The sequence below is a fragment of the Lampetra planeri genome, chromosome 8, assembly GCF_965212315.1.
Source record: "Lampetra planeri chromosome 8, kcLamPlan1.2.h2, whole genome shotgun sequence".
Taxonomy (NCBI): Eukaryota; Metazoa; Chordata; class Hyperoartia; order Petromyzontiformes; family Petromyzontidae; genus Lampetra; species Lampetra planeri.
This window is the reverse complement of record NC_136114.1, coordinates 16,073,955-16,092,564: the sequence shown is the minus strand read 5'-3', so window position 1 is coordinate 16,092,564 and position 18,610 is coordinate 16,073,955. Positions and strand designations below refer to the sequence as shown.

Genomic DNA, 18,610 nt, shown 5'->3' with positions numbered 1-18,610 from the left:
GGCACCATGGTGCATCAGCGGTCTCCGCCCGGCTGCCCAGCCAGGACCCTGAAACGGGCTCCCCCCTGCCCCCCAGCTCCCCGCTCAACTACCAACTCAGCTTCATGCCCAGCCACCCACAGTCACCCACCCAGCTCACCACCCAGCCACCAATTCCAGAGCAAAACACCTACGGGCATGCGAGAGTGTGCGAGTGAACGTGTGAGCTTATGGAGCCACTAGAAGCTGAGCCACGTATGAGCAGTAGTGTGGCTGAGTATGCGGAGTTGCATTTCAGGACCCAGTACTAAGGTCCCATGTTTTAGAAGTTTTCAAGGCCAAGGGATCTATTGCAACTAGCCCTAAATGTTGCTGGACCAAGGGTCCTTGGATACATGAGCCACATGATCCACAGTTTGTGCCAGTAAGACCTGTAGACCTGTACGCCACTGGGACTCTGTGTGCCACTGCACCCACGTGTCACCGAGTCGGCGGCGCAGGCGTCTACACCGAATTCTCCTCCGTGCGGCCATGGCTGCGTGGTCTCGCGTGGTCTCGCGTGGCCACCTTGGCCCCGCTTCACCGCGCCCCGGGTAAGACCTTTAACCAGAAGCAGCTGCAGTCGAAAGGAAAATAAATGAATAAACATTTTTGTAGGGGAGAGGAACACGCGAGGTGCGTTGTGAGGTGAGCTCTGGGGCTGCCCGTGAGCTCCCGGCAGCACCGGTGAACGCACGACATTCGCTGCCAGCATCGTTCGGCCCGCAGTTCTGTCCTGGGACTGGTTTCTCAGCCACGCCGCCGCTGTGCTCCGGTGAATAATGCGCCACTATAACTTTAACCATTTCATTATTATTATCCATTTCTTTTCAAACTAAAGCTAACGTCTGCTCACTCGGCACTTTGCATATTGACACAGGCGGTGGGGCCGGTAATCCCTCCACACTCGCGCACTTCAAACCCGCGTTTCGCGCTGCCCCGGGAGCCCGCATAACACTGGGTAAACACACAACGCTCACATCTGGAAAACAATATTTTCACTCCTTAATGAATTACAGACCTTCTGGCTGGGCCCCGCATTACACCAAGAGGGGCAAGCTGAGAGAGGGGTGGGGGGGGGCCTGGGATGGAGGAGGGCCTGCGTGAGGGGTGGCGGTTGAATGAAGAACGTGAGGGAGAGGTTTGGAAGGAGCGGAGGAGCATGCGAGAGAGAGCGTGTGAGAGAGAGTGCAGGGTTCAGCAGGAGTGCAGATGTGTGATCTGTATCGAGCCTCGTACGATGCAGAGCACACACACACCGTGCGTCATGATCACCGGCCCGTGCTTGCGTTTGCAAAAAGCAGCGTGTACGGGACTAGCAGCGCACTCGTATTCATCATGTCTATGCGCTGGTGAGGGTGTATGCATGCAGGAAGCTTGCGTGCATACGGTTTTCAGAAAAACGCTAAAGTCCACCGACCAAGCAAGAAATCCCACAAAATATTCATGGGAAAAGGGCAGCTACGTTTGCAGCTTGAAATTTAAAAACTTCAACACCAACAAAAACAACGCAGCCATGTTATCAGCCAAGCCAGATTGGGTGGCTAAAGAGCACACGGTCTTGTGGGAAAAACAATCCACCCACACGCATCAGCCAGGGAACTCCACAGAGACTCAGCCCCTCTCTGGGTACTTGGGGGTGGCCTGTGATGTCTGTGTGTCTGTGAGTCTGTGTGTCTGTGGGGTCTGTGTGTGTCTGTGGGATCTGTGTATCTGTAGACTGTGTGTTTGTGGGGTCTGTGTGTGTCTGTAGGGTCTGTGTCTGTCCGGTCTATTAGTCTGTGGAGTCTGTGTGTTTATGGAGTGTGTGTGTGGGGGGGGGGGTCAGTGTGTTCGTGTGACCAGTGATTTGCCGCTCTGCAAGACCTCACCAGCAGAAGAGATGTATGCTTCGCCCTAGCCGCGCGCTTGAGCGCCGTGAAGGCGTCATGGTCCAGGCCGCGCTCGGGCAAATTGAGCACCAGCGACAGGGAGAGGTCATCCTTGGTGTTGACAAGGAGGCTCAGGTAAGAGCATAGGGCACTGCGCAGGCCGGCCTAGGCGCACATCCACAAATAATAACAACTGCCACTCTTCGCCACGGGGCAATGGTCAAGTCGGTCACGGTGCTTGTTATTTTTAACAGAGTTGCTAAGCACAGGCCCAAAAGGCCCAACAATTTTCAAGCGGCTAGCACAAAGAGTTGAGAACAAATTGAGTAACATTATTATCAGGGCTTGGGAAGAGAGAAGATGGGAGCGACATATAAAGTGCAGCAGTGTGCGGGAAGAAGCAGAAAGCGTAGTGAGGTGACCTGCGGTGTGATGAGTGGGTGAGTACGAGGGTGTGTGTTGTTGTAACCTGCAGTATGGTTGTTGAATACAGTGTGGATGAGATGAAACTGAGTCAATGTGAGATGAGACATCAACAACTGAAGTTCACGGGAATTGAACGGTGAAAGAAGAGTGGTAAGGGGAGGAGACTGAGTACTCGGTGCATTTAATGACACGTGAATGATCAAAAGCTCACCGACAGGGGGTCACGGGACAGAGAGGTGTTATCAGTCAACTGAGATGACGGGAAGATGCACCACTGTTACTCCCCACTGTACCACCTCACTGTATTTAATCCACCTGATGCTCTGCTTGTTGTTGCTGGAGGACAACTGCCTCCAACTGCCCAGTAGCATCCTGCACGGGCATCCTCCAGAGAAGCTAATCTTTGCACCGCTGGTACCAGTCATCAGCAAGTGCACTCAGCTCTGCATCCTCCCATGCATATTAGTCGGTCTTCTTTCGCTCATGTCGTACCAATTTAGCCCCCTCTATCTGGCCAAACAGATATTGTTTGGGCATGTGGTGGCTGGGCATGACACAACAGTTGTATCCTCACATGTCAGGGGAGAGCTTACCGACAGAACTGTTACCATTTCTTTTAACGATCTGTGACTTTCTTATACAACCCAGTCTCGTTAAACTCAGGATCGATCGTAGGCAGGACAACGTAAACATTTCAAGCTGGCTCAGGCGTTCTTGTAAGAGGGTCAGTGTTTCTCAATCATGGAAAAATGGGGTAAATATTGCGGCTGAGAAGACCCAGAGACTTGCGTGGAACGATAGATTCGGCAGCTTTCGCACAGAATTATGCAGCGAATGAAAATATCGTGGTGCTCCGATGATTTGGAGTGAGACCTCAACTACCAAACCGGAGCAGGTCATGAGCATACCGCCCAGGTATGGGAGCCTCCACAAATACCCCACTAGTTATAGACAATAAGGGGCAGGTGTTTTATCTTAGTGGGGCTGATGGCAAGGGCCCACATCTTTGTGGTAAGCTTCCATGTTCAGCGACAGTAACACACACGAACATACATATGAATGCGCACACACATACACACGAGACTCAGTTCTGGCCTCATTGACTGCGTGTGCACCTGGGTGATGTTAATGGCTCGTAGCGGGACGCATTTTAAATTTATACGCTATGTAAGTGCACATTCAGGTTTGCAGCTTTTTTTAGGCATGGCCTGGAAACACCTCAGTTGCTCTTCCACATGAAGAATAATCATCCGATGTTGAACTCCACGAGAGCGGTGTATGATCTGCTGTGCGTGCTCTAACAACACATGACAGCCTTTCCATTTTTAACAGTAATAGTTTTCCTGTGTGCGCTCGCACGGATTTTACACTCTCATTCCACGGGAAGCGTTGAAGATTCCCGCAGATCACTGTGTCGTGAACACAGCTCGACTCGCCGCTGTTCCAGCGGTTGATTCAGCTCCCAGTACGGTCTCCACACACCGGAGAGGAGGCCAAGCCTTCGCTACTGTAAGATTTGGGTGGTGGCATGGCCAAGTAGTACCGCATTTGTCGCTTGTTGCAGAGGTTCGTGGTCGGAATCTGGCATGCCGCTCTGGTCAATACTACAAGTGTATTAATCATAAAATACTACAGTTGACGATACATTTCCCGTGAGGTTATTCTAAAAGAGTAGGCCATTGTGTGTGCTTCACAGTCCAACTTTTAATTTGGTTTTAATTAAACCGCATTTGGGATTACACACAGCAACATAGCCGCCTACTCCCAAACTACTGTCGACAATGTCTGTGAGACAAATAAGCCTTTGTGATAACCTTGTTTCTATTAGAATGGCATAAAACACCAAATGTATTTATAATTTGATTTGAAACAGAAGCCCTTGTAAGTGATAAAAGTTTTGAGATGATCCCGCTAATAAACGCCACTCCGAGCAGATCCAACAACACTCACATCAACCCAGTGCTCGAGTCGTTGGCAATGATTCAGACAGATAACACTCCGTCTCTCCACATAAAGAACAATATTTGTTTCAGTCCATCAGCCTATTATTGGTCTTCCAGACAAATCAGAATCAGAATCTTTATTTAGACTGGAAGGATCCAATGAGCTATGAGGCTCTTTTTCACAGATTTCCAGTAGGGGCGGGTCAGAAAGTTAAAACAACAAACAATACAAAAAACGATAAGATTGGAAAGTAATGGAAAACCTAGCCAATGTAGAACAGTAGCATTTAATTAAGCTGGTAAACTCTTCACCCAGTATCAAACTTCTGGGTCTCATCAACAGGCCTGTTAAACGCTGCTATTTGCCAGATGGTACTGGCAAGGACCACTGGGCCTGCACAATGGCTCATAAGGAGTTGGAGTGCGCACACAGGGAGACACAGCCCAACTCCAAAAGGGGGCTCAGCCAGTGTTGTTCTCAGCGCAGGCGTGGCGGCCACCACTCTCAAATCTTAGCTTCACTACCCCCGGCAACGCTGCCATTACGTAGCACGCTCTTGAACGTGGCACGGTGAAGATCAAATCCAACTGGTGACCATGATGACAGCAAGAACAAGAACAGAATCGGATCTGGACAAAATACCAAACGGGGCAGTGAGCGATGCAAGTGGAGACACCTTGAGTCTGGAGTAGGAGAGAAGCTGGGACCCGGGGGTGGAAGGGAGAGGTCGTGAGGTCATGGGTGCTCCGCTTACAATCTCCAGGAGCTCCGTCTAAGTCGCATCACACACACAAAGATATCCAGTATAGCTTCTATAGGGTGATGGGGAAAGCGCTGTTAGCGAGCACCTATCAAAGCCGACATTGCACGCAAGGGGGTGGTGTGGGTGGTGTGGCTGGTACCACTCCCGGCCGCAATTGTCTCCCCAGTGCTGTTGCTTAAATACCACATCAAGTATATTACTCATTTAAGGCTGAATAGACCACGGGGAGGCCGACGACCATTTCAGATTACTCTTTCCTGAGGGGCCACTTTTGCCAACACCTGGAACAGGAGGGCATAGAAAGCATCGTACTCATTAGCTGCGTCTGGAGATCACGGAACAGACATGGGAGTTATGGGTTGACTGAGGTGACTGGTAGTTGCACCACCTATTTTCCCCCCACTTTACAAACTTGTTTGTTTAATGTGAATATTACCCAGTGCGTTTTCTTGACTCGTCTAGTGGTTCCCAACCTGTGATCCGAGGACCATTGGTGGTCGACAAGGCCATGAGAAATGGTCAAAAAAATATTGCTGAGTGATTTTAATTCAGAAAAAAATGTTGGTGCATGGTGGTTGTAACTTTGTTTTGAAGGTTGACAGTCGTGCGCGGGTCCAGAAAGGTTGGGAGCCTATGGACGAGGTCAATAGAATGCTGCAGGGTCAACGATGTTGGCATTCAACTAAACCTGCAACTGTTACAATTTCTGCAATGCGTATACAATGTATGCACATATTCACATCCACACGCACGCACACGAGCACACACGCGTACACATGCATACATGTGCATACAAACACACAAGTCCACATTCACGTGTATGCAGGTACACGCGCACATGCATACATGCACAAAAATACACATCTCGTACACATTCCCATACTCACAGACTCGCATTCACATGTACTTGCACGCATTCACACCCACTCACGAGCCCACCAGCCACGTAGATGCATTCATCACAAGCTCATGGGGACCTCTTCAGTCTCAATATCGTTTACAAATCCCACAGTGACCCACGTCAACTGCAATTACATAAGATTAATCTTTTACACGGGTAACACTGTGATATAAATAAATAATACGAGGAAGTTTTTGGGGGGAATGCTGACGCAGCACAAACAATAACTTCATAATCCATGAGACTTGGGTGGCATAGGGCCCACTTAAAATCCAAACACCCGACGCGAACTATCACACCACCGGGTCTGCACTACCGCACCAGAGCCTGCATTACCACACCATTAAGCCTACACTACCGCACCACAGAGCCTGCATTACCACACCATTAAGCCTACACTACCGCACCACAGAGCCTGCATTACCACACCATTAAGCCTACACTACCGCACCAGAGCCTGCATTACCACACCATTGAGCCTACACTACCGCACCACAGAGCCTGCATTACCACACCATTGAGCCTACACTACCGCACCACAGAGCCTGCATTACCACACCATTAAGCCTACACTACCCCACCACAGAGCCTGCATTACCACACCATTGAGCCTACACTATCACACCACCGAACCTGCACGACCACACCATTGGGCCTGCACTATCACACCACCGATCATACACTACCACACCATTGAGCCTGCAATATAGCACCACCAAGAAGCCAGTTCAGGCCACAACCAGGTAGAGGCAGTTACCACCATCCTCCCACCCCCTTCCCACCAACAGCTGTGAAAACACTCCGATGTTCACCCCCTCTGATCATCAGCTGAGCCAAGTGACCAAAGCGCAATTTGGCTGGGTGCAGTGGCCAATGGTGAATGGGAGAGGCAACCGCATCCCGATCAACATCATCATCCACATCAGTATCACCTTAAACATTATTGTGTTGCTGATATACTCCACAACAGGGTAAATGCTGCGATGCGTATCATATGGTTTTCCATCGAACTAGGACCAATATCTAAGAGAAGGTCTTGCCTTTGAACATCTGAAGGCATTTTATGAGCATTGGTGTCATAATTTTGACTCTGCTGATGACGTTGTATGCCAAAAAGAATGCAGAATTTGTATTAAACCTATGCTGCTGAAAAATGTCACTCCCAGGCCGTGTGGCCTCTATGATGAGTAAAAATTACTTGCATATTTTATGCATAGGGGCCGATATGGGAAGGAGGCAAATCGCCCACTCATTTATTTTCTCGCCATCATTGTTGGGTTTGTGCAGAACCGATGACGGCTTTGCTCTACAATTCCACCACTCTGCAGGGGGCAGCTTCGGTGACACGATCGCTGCACTGGCCCTGCACTGCATCAAATCACAGGCCTCGCCTCCGCAGGTCCACGCGGCATGGCCATGCACACGGGAACACAGGATTAACTGCCGATACGAGACCCCCACTCGACTGCGCTCTCCACAGGAATTCCTTCGGCAGGGGGGGGGGGCTGCCTTGGCCATGAGATGCGGGTGAACGCCTCACGCAGTGGGCGCCCGCACCCAGTCAAGCGCCGCGACGGGAGCGCACGAAGGAGCCGTCGGGCCACACGTCAAAATGTGCGGCGTTGCTGTTCCCACGCCCAGTGGGAGAAGCAAGTGGGGGGAGGTGGGGGGCGGGGGGTTTGGTGGGGGGAACTGGAAGCACTAATTGGAAGCCAGAACGCGAAAAGGTACGGAGCTGAAACTTGACGAGGGCGCGCACCGCTTCCAGCAGCACCATTTCCTGCATGGGGAAGGCGAGGGGCCAAGTCGCGCTCTCCAAAGAAAATGCAGCAAGAACAGGGAAACTTAAAGTGTCAAAATGTTGCTGCAATCAGCACTATATTTTTTCATCCGTTTACTGTCCAATTTTATTTCCAAAGGTTACAAATGTGCACCTCGTTTTGCAAAGGCCAAGATTTTCGTCAGCTGTCGTAAAACGGTTCTTTGTGGTGCTAAGCACTCCATTAAGTTTGTGTTCTCGGCAAACATTTCATTGTGCTGGCGGTGCGCGATTTATGCAGAGTCAGGGCTAAATTCTGGCTCTACGGTCAAATGTATCAAATGCTCGCACAACACCGCACATAGAATGCATGCCAAGCCAGGCCGGCTACTTACGTCAGCAGCTACCTCGCCCTGCTTGCCAGAGCACGCGGAGGCCACTCATCCACGCAGAGGCTGTGCTGCACTCTCGTATGCTGTGCTATGCAGCACTATGCAGTGCTGACCCACACTTTGCTGTGCTGTCCGATTCTAGCATACACTACTGTACTGTACTGCGATATTCTACCCCACCAAGTTAAGCTGCTGTCGCACCGTGCCCTGGGCTGGTGGCACCTAATGGGGAGGCTATGGATAGTGGTCACTCACAGGGAAGGGTAGGGTTGGTGGTCACTCATAGGGAAGGGTAGGGCTGGTGGTCACTCACAGGGAAGGGTAGGGTTGGTGGTCACTCACAGGGGAGGGTAGGGTTGGTGGTCACTCATAGGGAAGGGTAGGGCTGGTGGTCACTCATAGGGAAGGGTAGGGCTGGTGGTCACTCACAGGGAAGGGTAGGGTTGGTGGTCACTCACAGGGGAGGGTAGGGTTGGTGGTCACTCATAAGGAAGGGTAGGGCTGGTGGTCACTCACAGGGAAGGGTAGGGCTGGTGGTCACTCACAGGGAAGGGTAGGGTTGGTGGTCACTCACAGGGGAGGGTAGGGTTCGTGGTCACTCATAAGGAAGGGTAGGGCTGGTGGTCACTCACAGGGAAGGGTAGGGTTGGTGGTCACTCACAGGGAAGGGTAGGGTTGGTGGTCACTCATAGGGGAGGGTAGGGTTGGTGGTCACTCACAGGGAAGGGTAGGGCTGGTGGTCACTCACAAGGAAGGGTAGGGTTGGTGGTCACTCTTAGGGAAGGGTAGGGTTGGTGGTCACTCACAGGGAAGGGTAGGGTTGGTGGTCACTCACAGGGGAGGGTAGGGTTGGTGGTCACTCACAGGGGAGTGTAGGGTTGGTGGTCACTCATAGGGAAGGGTAGGGCTGGTGGTCACTCACAGGGAAGGGTAGGGTTGGTGGTCACTCAAAGGGAAGGGTAGGGCTGGTGGTCACTCACAGGAAAGGGTAGGGTTGGTGGTTACTCATAGGGAAGGGTAGGGCTGGTGGTCACTCACAGGGAAGGGTAGGGCTGGTGGTTACTCATAGGGGAGGGTAGGGCTGGTGGTCACTCATATGGAAGGGTAGGGTTGGTGGTCACTCACAGGGAAGGGTAGGGTTGGTGGTCACTCACAGGGAAGGGTAGAGTTGGTGGTCACTCATAGGGAAGGGTAGGGCTGGTGGTCACTCACAGGGAGGGGTAGGGCTGGTGGTCACTCACAGGGAAGGGTAGGGTTGGTGGTCACTCACAGGGAAGGGTAGGGTTGGTGGTCACTCACAGGGAAGGGTAGGGTTGGTGGTCACTCATAGGGAAGGGTAGGGTTGGTGGTCACTCACAGGGAAGGGTAGGGTTGGTGGTCACTCATAGGGAAGGGTAGGGCTGGTGGTCACTCATAGGGAAGGGTAGGGTTGGTGGTCACTCACAGGGAAGGGTAGGGTTGGTGGTCACTCACAGGGAAGGGTAGGGTTGGTGGTCACTCATAGGGAAGGGTAGGGCTGGTGGTCACTCACAGGGAAGGGTAGGGTTGGTGGTCACTCACAGGGAAGGGTAGGGTTGGTGGTCACTCACAGGGAAGGGTAGGGTTGGTGGTCACTCATAGGGAAGGGTAGGGCTGGTGGTCACTCATAGGGAAGAGTAGGGCTGGTGGTCACTCACAGGGACGGGTAGGGCTGGTGGTCACTCACAGGGAAAGGTAGGGTTGGTGGTCACTCACAGGGAAGGGTAGGGTTGGTGGTCACTCACAGGGAAGGGTAGGGTTGGTGGTCACTCATTGGGAAGGGTAGGGCTGGTGGTCACTCATAGGGAAGGGTAGGGCTGGTGGTCACTCACAGGGAAGGGTAGGGTTGGTGGTCACTCATAGGGAAGGGTAGGGCTGGTGGTCACTCATAGGGAAGGGTAGGGCTGGTGGTCACTCACAGGGAAGGGTAGGGTTGGTGGTCACTCATAGGGAAGGGTAGGGTTGGTGGTCACTCACAGGGAAGGGTAGGGCTGGTGGTCACTCACAGGGGAGGGTAGGGTTGGTGGTCACTCATTGGGGAGGGTAGGGTTGGTGGTCACTCATAAGGAAGGGTAGGGCTGGTGGTCACTAATAGGGAAGGGTAGGGCTGGTGGTCACTCATAGGGAAGGGTAGGGTTGGTGGTCACTCATTGGGGAGGGTAGGGTTGGTGGTCACTCATAGGGAAGGGTAGGGCTGGTGGTCACTCATAGGGAAGGGTAGGGCTGGTGGTCACTCATAGGGAAGGGTAGGGCTGGTGGTTACTCATAGGGAAGGGTAGGGTTGGTGGTCATTCACAGGGGAGGGTAGGGTTGGTGGTCACTCATAGGGAAGGGTAGGGCTGGTGGTCACTCATAGGGAAGGGTAGGGCTGGTGGTCACTCACAGGGAAGGGTAGGGTTGGTGGTCACTCACAGGGGAGGGTAGGGTTGGTGGTCACTCACAGGGAAGGGTAGGGCTGGTGGTCACTCATAGGGAAGGGTAGGGCTGGTGGTCACTCACAGGGAAGGGTAGGGTTGGTGGTCACTCACAGGGAAGGGTAGGGTTGGTGGTCACTCACAGGGAAGGGTAGGGTTGGTGGTCACTCATAGGGGAGGGTAGGGTTGGTGGTCACTCACAGGGAAGGGTAGGGCTGGTGGTCACTCACAGGGAAGGGTAGGGTTGGTGGTCACTCATAGGGAAGGGTAGGGTTGGTGGTCACTCACAGGGAAGGGTAGGGTTGGTGGTCACTCACAGGGGAGGGTAGGGTTGGTGGTCACTCATAGGGGAGGGTAGGGTTGGTGGTCACTCACAGGGAAGGGTAGGGCTGGTGGTCACTCATAGGGGAGGGTAGGGTTGGTGGTCACTCACAGGGGAGGGTAGGGTTGGTGGTCACTCACAGGGGAGGGTAGGGCTGGTGGTCACTCACAGGGGAGGGTAGGGTTGGTGGTCACTCATTGGGGAGGGTAGGGTTGGTGGTCACTCATAGAGAAGGGTAGGGCTGGTGGTCACTCATAGGGAAGGGTAGGGCTGGTGGTCACTCATAGGGAAGGGTAGGGCTGGTGGTTACTCATAGGGAAGGGTAGGGTTGGTGGTCATTCACAGGGGAGGGTAGGGTTGGTGGTCACTCATAGGGAAGGGTAGGGCTGGTGGTCACTCATAGGGAAGGGTAGGGCTGGTGGTCACTCATAGGGAAGGGTAGGGTTGGGGGTCACTCACAGGGGAGGGTAGGGTTGGTGGTCACTCATAGGGAAGGGTAGGGCTGGTGGTCACTCATAGGGAAGGGTAGGGCTGGTGGTCACTCACAGGGAAGGGTAGGGTTGGTGGTCACTCACAGGGAAGGGTAGGGTTGGTGGTCACTCACAGGGAACGGTAGGGTTGGTGGTCACTCATAGGGGAGGGTAGGGTTGGTGGTCACTCACAGGGAAGGGTAGGGCTGGTGGTCACTCACAGGGAAGGGTAGGGTTGGTGGTCACTCATAGGGAAGGGTAGGGTTGGTGGTCACTCACAGGGAAGGGTAGGGTTGGTGGTCACTCACAGGGGAGGGTAGGGTTGGTGGTCACTCATAGGGGAGGGTAGGGTTGGTGGTCACTCACAGGGAAGGGTAGGGCTGGTGGTCACTCATAGGGGAGGGTAGGGTTGGTGGTCACTCACAGGGGAGGGTAGGGTTGGTGGTCACTCACAGGGGAGGGTAGGGCTGTTGGTCACTCACAGGGGAGGGTAGGGTTGGTGGTCACTCACAGGGGAGGGTAGGGTTGGTGGTCACTCACAGGGAAGGGTAGGGCTGGTGGTCACTCATAGGGGAGGGTAAGGTTGGTGGTCACTCACAGGGAAGGGTAGGGCTGGTGGTCACTCATAGGGGAGGGTAGGGTTGGTGGTCACTCACAGGGGAGGGTAGGGTTGGTGGTCACTCACAGGGGAAGGTAGGGCTGGTGGTCACTCACAGGGAAGGGTAGGGTTGGTGGTCACTCACAGGGGAGGGTAGGGTTGGTGGTCACTCACAGGGAAGGGTAGGGCTGGTGGTCACTCATAGGGGAGGGTAGGGTTGGTGGTCACTCACAGGGGAGGGTAGGGTTGGTGGTCACTCACAGGGGAGGGTAGGGCTAGTGGTCACTCACAGGGGAGGGTAGGGTTGGTGGTCACTCACAGGGGAGGGTAGGCTTGGTGGTCACTCACAGGGGAGGGTAGGGTTGGTGGTCACTCACAGGGGAGGGTAGGGTTGGTGGTCACTCACGGGGGAGGGTAGGGTTGGTGGTCACTCACAGGGGAGGGTAGGGTTGGTGGTCACTCATAGGGGATGGTAGGGTTGGTGGTCACTCATAGGGAAGGGTAGGGTTGGTGGTCACTCACAGGGGAGGGTAGGGCTGGTGGTCACTCACGGGGGAGGGTAGGGTTGGTGGTCACTCACAGGGAAGGGTAGGGTTGGTGGTCACTCATAGGGAAGGGTAGGGTTGGTGGTCACTCACAGGGAAGGGTAGGGTTGGTGGTCACTCATAGGGGAGGGTAGGGCTGGTGGTCACTCACGGGGGAGGGTAGGGTTGGTGGTCACTCACAGGGAAGGGTAGGGTTGGTGGTCACTCATAGGGAAGGGTAGGGTTGGTGGTCACTCATAGGGGAGGGTAGGGTTGGTGGTCACTCACAGGGGAGGGTAGGGTTAGTGGTCACTCACAGGGGAGGGTAGGGTTGGTGGTCACTCACAGGGGAGGGTAGGGTTGGTGGTCACTCACAGGGGAGGGTAGGGCTGGTGGTCACTCACAGGGAAGGGTAGGGTTGGTGGTCACTCACAGGGGAGGGTAGGGTTGGTGGTCACTCACAGGGGAGGGTAGGGCTGGTGGTCACTCACGGGGGAGGGTAGGGTTGGTGGTCACTCACAGGGAAGGGTAGGGTTGGTGGTCTTGCACAAAGTAGGATACTGGCTCGTAGTTACTCACAGGGGAGGGAACTGGCTGCCCGATGTGGTGGTCTCCGTGCTTGGCGGGGCCCTTCTGGTAGGCCAATAGCACGTCTGCCAGGTCGAGGAGGTTGGCGCCCCTCAGAAGGGCCATGTACTCCAGCCGAACGGTGCCAAAGCGCTCCGGGGGGGTCTCTGCCCCCCAATTGCCCAGCCCCCCCAGTGCTAGCTTCTCCTGGAAGATCCAGCGCCGCAGCAACAATGCCTCCCCCAGTGGTGCCTCAAACTCCCCTCCAGCCTTGAGACACAGCGACACAAGAGGCAGAGACAGGGAGATAGTGAGTGAGATGTGGAAACAGAGGGACATCAGGCATGGTTCATAGGCAAACTTATAATCACCAACACACCCACCACATTATACACCCCAATACATTGACTCACACCTACTCACTCTCATATAGAGAAACCCTCTACACAGAGGTAAACACCGAACACATTATATTCATGACCACACACCTACACATATGCACACATCTACCAACAGCAACCGCCATTCGCCACTAAGTAGCGGTGACGTCACCACGGCACTTGTGCCAGGCTATGTGCACGTTGAGGCCACGTGAAGTGTCGAGCGCCCGCTGGCAGAAGGTCACGGGGCAGACCCAGGTGCCACGGGTCGACTGGCTGAAATGACTGGCCGATGCGCCACCTGTGCCCCCTCCTGTACCAACTTGCTGTGCTTTAGCCACCCGGCGCTCTGCTCATTGTTATGAGCGTCGCTCCTCCATCCTCTGTTGTTGGAGGGTGACTGCCTCCAACTGCCCAGTAGCAGCATCCTTCACGAGCCTCCTCCACAGAGGCTGATCTTGACACCGCTGGTACCAGTCATCGGCAAGTCCACTCAGCTCCACATCCTCCACATCCTACTAGACACACATCTACAAACAACTATGCACCCCTACACACAAACCACACTACACAAACATAAAATTGTTGTTGTCCACGGGGTGGTGATGATGGTATCAGTAGGAGGCTGTCATGGTGGTGGTGTCAGTAGAAATATATTGTGGTTGTGGTAGTGTCAGTTGGCTCTCATGGTTGTGCTGGCTGTATTGGCCACATCTGGTCCCGTTGGTCAGCTACCTGCTTGCTGAGTTGCGCCATCGCGAGCTGCACTGCCACGAGTGTGAGCGGCGGCCCAAGCAGCGTGCAGCGCTCCCACGCGCCGCGGCCCGGGCAGCATTGACGGAACCACGTGAGAAGGGCACGCACAGACTCCTCCGGCGAGCACATGCTGCTCCTCCACACTCTGCACACGTGAACACGCCGAGTTCAACATGTCCATTACACCAACACTGTTACACCCGTTTATAATTTCTGCCAATGTTGCTGTGATCTTGCAGTATCATTGTAATCTCACATTCACTTTTGTCTTTGCATCCTCGGAGGACAAAATAACAGTTCGCTGCACTTCTAATATGCAGATGCACAAGGGCATCACCATTTTTTATCACGTGATAAGTCTGCCATCTAGTGGCATGATCTGGAAATAACATTGGTACAAATTATTTGGGTCTTTCGATAAAGTCACGTAGATGGTTCAAAGAAAATAAAAACTATTTTATTGTTATTTTCTTTGAACCATCTAGTTTTTGGTTCTTTTCCTTTAACCATCTACGTGACTTTACCGAAAGACCCAAAGAATATGAATTCCTGCAGTCACGAAAGCTTTAAGTCAACATTGGTACAAATATCAGGGTCATGCACATTCACTTCAAAATACGATATTGTCCAAAATCACATTGAGACGGGTTGCAGAATCACGAAGCCGCTCCTCATTCAAGTGGATTGACACTGTGCGAGGCGGCTTAGCAGCTTGGCGTGCAGCTCACAGTCGGAAGGATGCGAGTTCAAATTCTGTTTGGGAGTTGACGCAGCCCCATCATCCCACGGGAGGTTTGTGTTATTCCAAAACCTCATACACATGCTGGGATTTGGGAATCGGTGAGGCTCTCTTTTATAAATAAATGGCATCGTAATTCTCGTGGTTTATCCATTTTCTCTGTCACTGATCCCGTGTATGCCTTTGTCTCTGTCATCTCAGCCTCCAGTTCCAATGCATATCTCCCTCTGTGCCCGCGTCTCAAGCTATGCCACTGTCTCCCTTGTCTATCCGTCTGTGTCCACATGTTTCTCTGTACCTTGATATCTCGTGTCTCTCTCAGTAAATGTCTCTACCGTGTGTCTCTGTCTCCTTGTGAGTCTCTCCTTATCACTTTCTGTCTGTCTCTTGTGTATTTTTCATGTCTGTATCTCTCCTTATTTTTGCCTGTGTTCCCGTGTCCGTCTCTCCTTGTGTCCGTCTCCGTAACCCCGTGTTTGTCTGCCTGTACCGTGTGTCTCTCTCCCACCGTGTGTCTCTCCGTGTCCTCATATTTCTGTCTATCTGGACCCGTCTCTCCGTGTGTCTCTGAGCCACATCTCCCTACGCCTCTGTATATCTCACTCTCCCCGTGTTGTCCTGGTCTCTCTGCGTGCCCGTGTGGTGTCACCGTGTCGATGTCGCAGCCCTGAACCCCCCCCCCCATCCGGGTCTCTCTGTACCTGGATCTTCTCTCTGTACCTGGATCTTCTCTCTCTGTACCTGGATCTTCTCTCTCTGTACCTGGATCTTCTCTCTGTACCTGGATCTTCTCTCTGTACCTGGATCTTCTCTCTGTACCTGGATCTTCTCTCTGTACCTGGACCTTCTCTCTCTGTACCTGGATCTTCTCTCTGTACCTGGATCTTCTCTCTGTACCTGGATCTTCTCTCTGTACCTGGATCTTCTCTCTGTACCTGGATCTTCTCTCTCTACCTGGATCTTCTCTCTCTGTACCTGGATCTTCTCTCTCTGTACCTGGATCTTCTCTCTGTACCTGGATCTTCTCTGTCTCCGTGCTTTCGGCCGCATTCGGTTCTTGGATTCAAACGCCGGCGGCTCGAGCCCTGGCAGCCAATCGCGGCGCGTCCCGCCGTCCCACGTGACCCTCTCAACCATTGTGGAGTCGTGGGGGAGAGGCACGTTGCTGGTCCTCGTCGCTCATTGGACAACATGGAGGTCACGTGGCACGTACAGGGAGGAGCCTCGTGATGTCATCAGAACGCGTTTGATGCGGAGAGCGAGCACGTGAGTCTGTGCTGGGTCAGTTTCTCCGCGTAACCAGTAACCGATTAAGAAAACCGGTTTGCCAGGCAAGGTAAACGTTTAGAGCAATACACACAAACTGTATACGGTTAAATGTTGACTTAAATCTTGACTTAAAGCTTTCGTGACTGCAGGAATTCGTAGTCTCTGGGCCTTTCGGTAAAGTCACGTAGATGGGTTCAAAGAAAATAACAAAAAACGACGTTTCGATCGCAACGCAAAAGCGATGGTCACCAGGAGGCTGCGACTTTACCGAAAGACCCAGAGAACATCCGCCGCGAGTGTGTGCGGTGGCAACGTTATAGCTGAGAAGCGAAGGCAGCTGCCGCGGTGCAGCGTCCAGCGCGCTCGCATTGCGACCCAGAGCGCGCTCCCGGTGCGATCCATCCTCCCGGCACGGCAGCAGTGGAGCGATGGCAGGGGCATCGATGGGTTCGCCGCAGTTACTCGGTGGGCAGGTCGCGTGGAAGAGTAGGCCGGATACCCCCCACCCCAGCAAAACGCCCACTAGGGCAACTCCTGCGCCGGCAGTGGCGTGAGCGACGCGAGGGAGTTGTTTTACGAAGTTGAACGTCATAGAAGCGCCAACATCAACTGGAGACGTCGTCCCTGCCGCGATCATTGTAACGAGCTGGGGTGGTGGGTGCCAGTTCGCGACGCAGCGCCGCCACGCGTGGGTGACACGCGTGAGTGACACGTGTCACCCATTTTGACGTCACGTCAAAATGCGCAACTTTAAATAAATATAGACAACACGTTATACTTAATTAAATTGACTTTTTAATAAATGTTTTCTCCTACAACATCAGAGTGCAGCGCCACATTAAATACGCACTACAATGACAATAGTTTAAAGCGATTTGAAGCATGTTTTATATCTTTTTTTGGGGGGGCAGAGCTTTGTGACGTCATATTTGAGGGGGTCTGACTTTTTGTGACGCCGTGTGACGAGGGGGGGGGGTAGAATAAGAGAACAACTCCCACTACTACCATCACTGCTGTATGGAACTCGGGGTTGTTGGGGGCGCGCCTGTGGCGCTCCTCACAACCATTCGCGGCCTTCGGCCAGGAAAGTCACGAAACAAATTTCACGCCAACGACGCCTTCACACAAGCACCCGATGCTCCGTTTTGAAGTTTTAAAATGAAACATCTTTGAATTGTATTATGTTTGAATTAGGTACTTTTATTTCTTCATTCAAAGCTTATATCATTTTACATCTGGAAGACTTCATTGAAAACGACATTTCGTGTCAATTTTCTCTCGTCAAGTCGATGGCCTTGCTGGGGGTTCGGTTTGATGCGAACTTTCACCTGTTTGGGATTGCGGGGTCGAGATAAGGCGACACAGAGCTGCTGGCCGTGCGAGAAGACCGCCGCCTGCAGATCGATTCCAACGTAATCGAACGTCTGTTCCTGCGCCTCCGTCGTTCATGCAGGGGGTGCGTAGGTTTGCAGCGCCCTCTGCATGAAAACGACGGAAAGTGCAGCGTTCATCACAGATAGATAAAGTTGTGCGCTTATATAAGAGTATAACCGCTATTCACGCAGCGGTGAATTGGCAAAAAACTGGAAATTAGTTTTTAATAATGTATAATTTAACCACTTTAGGACATTCTTCGATGCTTACACCTGCCTCCTTCCCTTGCCCGTCTCTCTCCCTCGTCTGCGTGACCTGCCCTGCCGTGGGGGCGCACGGCCGCAGGATGCCTGTCGGGGCGGGCGGTGCGTCCTGCGTGGTGCAGCTGGAGGAGCGCGTTCACGTCGTGGAGTTCAGTCCGTTCCCCCGCAGCGCTGGGCTCATCGCCGTGGGCTGCGGCGCCCTCATCACCCTCGGAGCATGCACGCTGCAGGTGAACCACTGGCACGGCCTCCGGGTGAGGTGCAGCCTCTAATGGAGAGCTGGGCTACAGTTTTGTTTTTTACAAAGTTGCTGGGCACAGTCACAAAGGCCCAAATATGTCAAGGGATTAGCCACAAATGGCACGATCGCATTCGTAATAGAAAAGAGTGTAATGCATTTCTTCAACTTATCAAGGTTTTCTATACGAGTCTGTGAAGAGAGATGGTAGGAGGGGATTCAAAAGTTGAGCAGTGCGAGGGAAGAAGCAGAAAGTGAGGTGACCTGCAGTCTGGTGAGTGGGTAGGCGAGTAGGTGAGTGAGTGTATAGATGAGACGAAACAGTCCTTGACAAGTTATTTCCTGCTCAAATAAGCATTGAGGCAGTCCTCATTCCCCAATTACAACCCTGCAGAGCCAGTGGTGGGGATGAGTCAATCCAGAGAACACCACAGTTGACTGCATTTTATTAACGCCCGGCTCCGAGCACGGCACCCTTCTCTAGGCGGCGAGCAGTGACCACGGGCATTAGGCTGTGTCACCCTCCCATGGACGTTCATGTCCTCTTTCCCACACTCTACTTTGTGCACCCGCCCTCATACTCGCATTCATGCCCTCACACCCG

At 53.1% G+C, this 18,610-nt stretch overlaps 2 protein-coding genes across 5 annotated transcripts in view; one reads left to right on the top strand and one right to left on the bottom strand.

Moving 5' to 3' along the window:
* PARPBP (PARP1 binding protein) overlaps positions 1 to 16,831 on the bottom strand; it is a 29,574-nt gene extending 12,743 nt beyond the window's left edge. Inside the window, exons 1-5 of one of the 3 annotated variants that reach the window (XM_078597223.1) lie at positions 15,878 to 16,829; positions 14,103 to 14,268; positions 13,000 to 13,257; positions 4,936 to 5,031; positions 1,890 to 2,054 (exon numbers count right to left, since the gene is read on the bottom strand). In XM_078597223.1, the coding sequence (XP_078453349.1) occupies positions 1,890 to 2,054; positions 4,936 to 5,031; positions 13,000 to 13,257; positions 14,103 to 14,268; positions 15,878 to 15,999 (807 nt within the window). In that variant the 5' untranslated portion in view covers positions 16,000 to 16,829. Of the gene's footprint in view, positions 1 to 1,889; positions 2,055 to 4,935; positions 5,032 to 12,999; positions 13,258 to 14,102; positions 14,269 to 15,563; positions 15,648 to 15,877 lie in introns of those variants that run through there. The other 2 variants (XM_078597224.1, XM_078597225.1) reach the window with 2 other exon arrangements.
* NUP37 (nucleoporin 37) overlaps positions 16,038 to 18,610 on the top strand; it is a 32,647-nt gene continuing 30,074 nt past the window's right edge. The window contains exons 1-2 of one of the 2 annotated variants that reach the window (XM_078597226.1): positions 16,038 to 16,128; positions 17,851 to 17,998. In XM_078597226.1, coding sequence (XP_078453352.1) covers positions 16,112 to 16,128; positions 17,851 to 17,998 — 165 coding nt within the window. In that variant the 5' untranslated portion in view covers positions 16,038 to 16,111. Of the gene's footprint in view, positions 16,199 to 17,850; positions 17,999 to 18,610 lie in introns of both variants that reach the window. The other variant, XM_078597227.1, reaches the window with a different exon arrangement.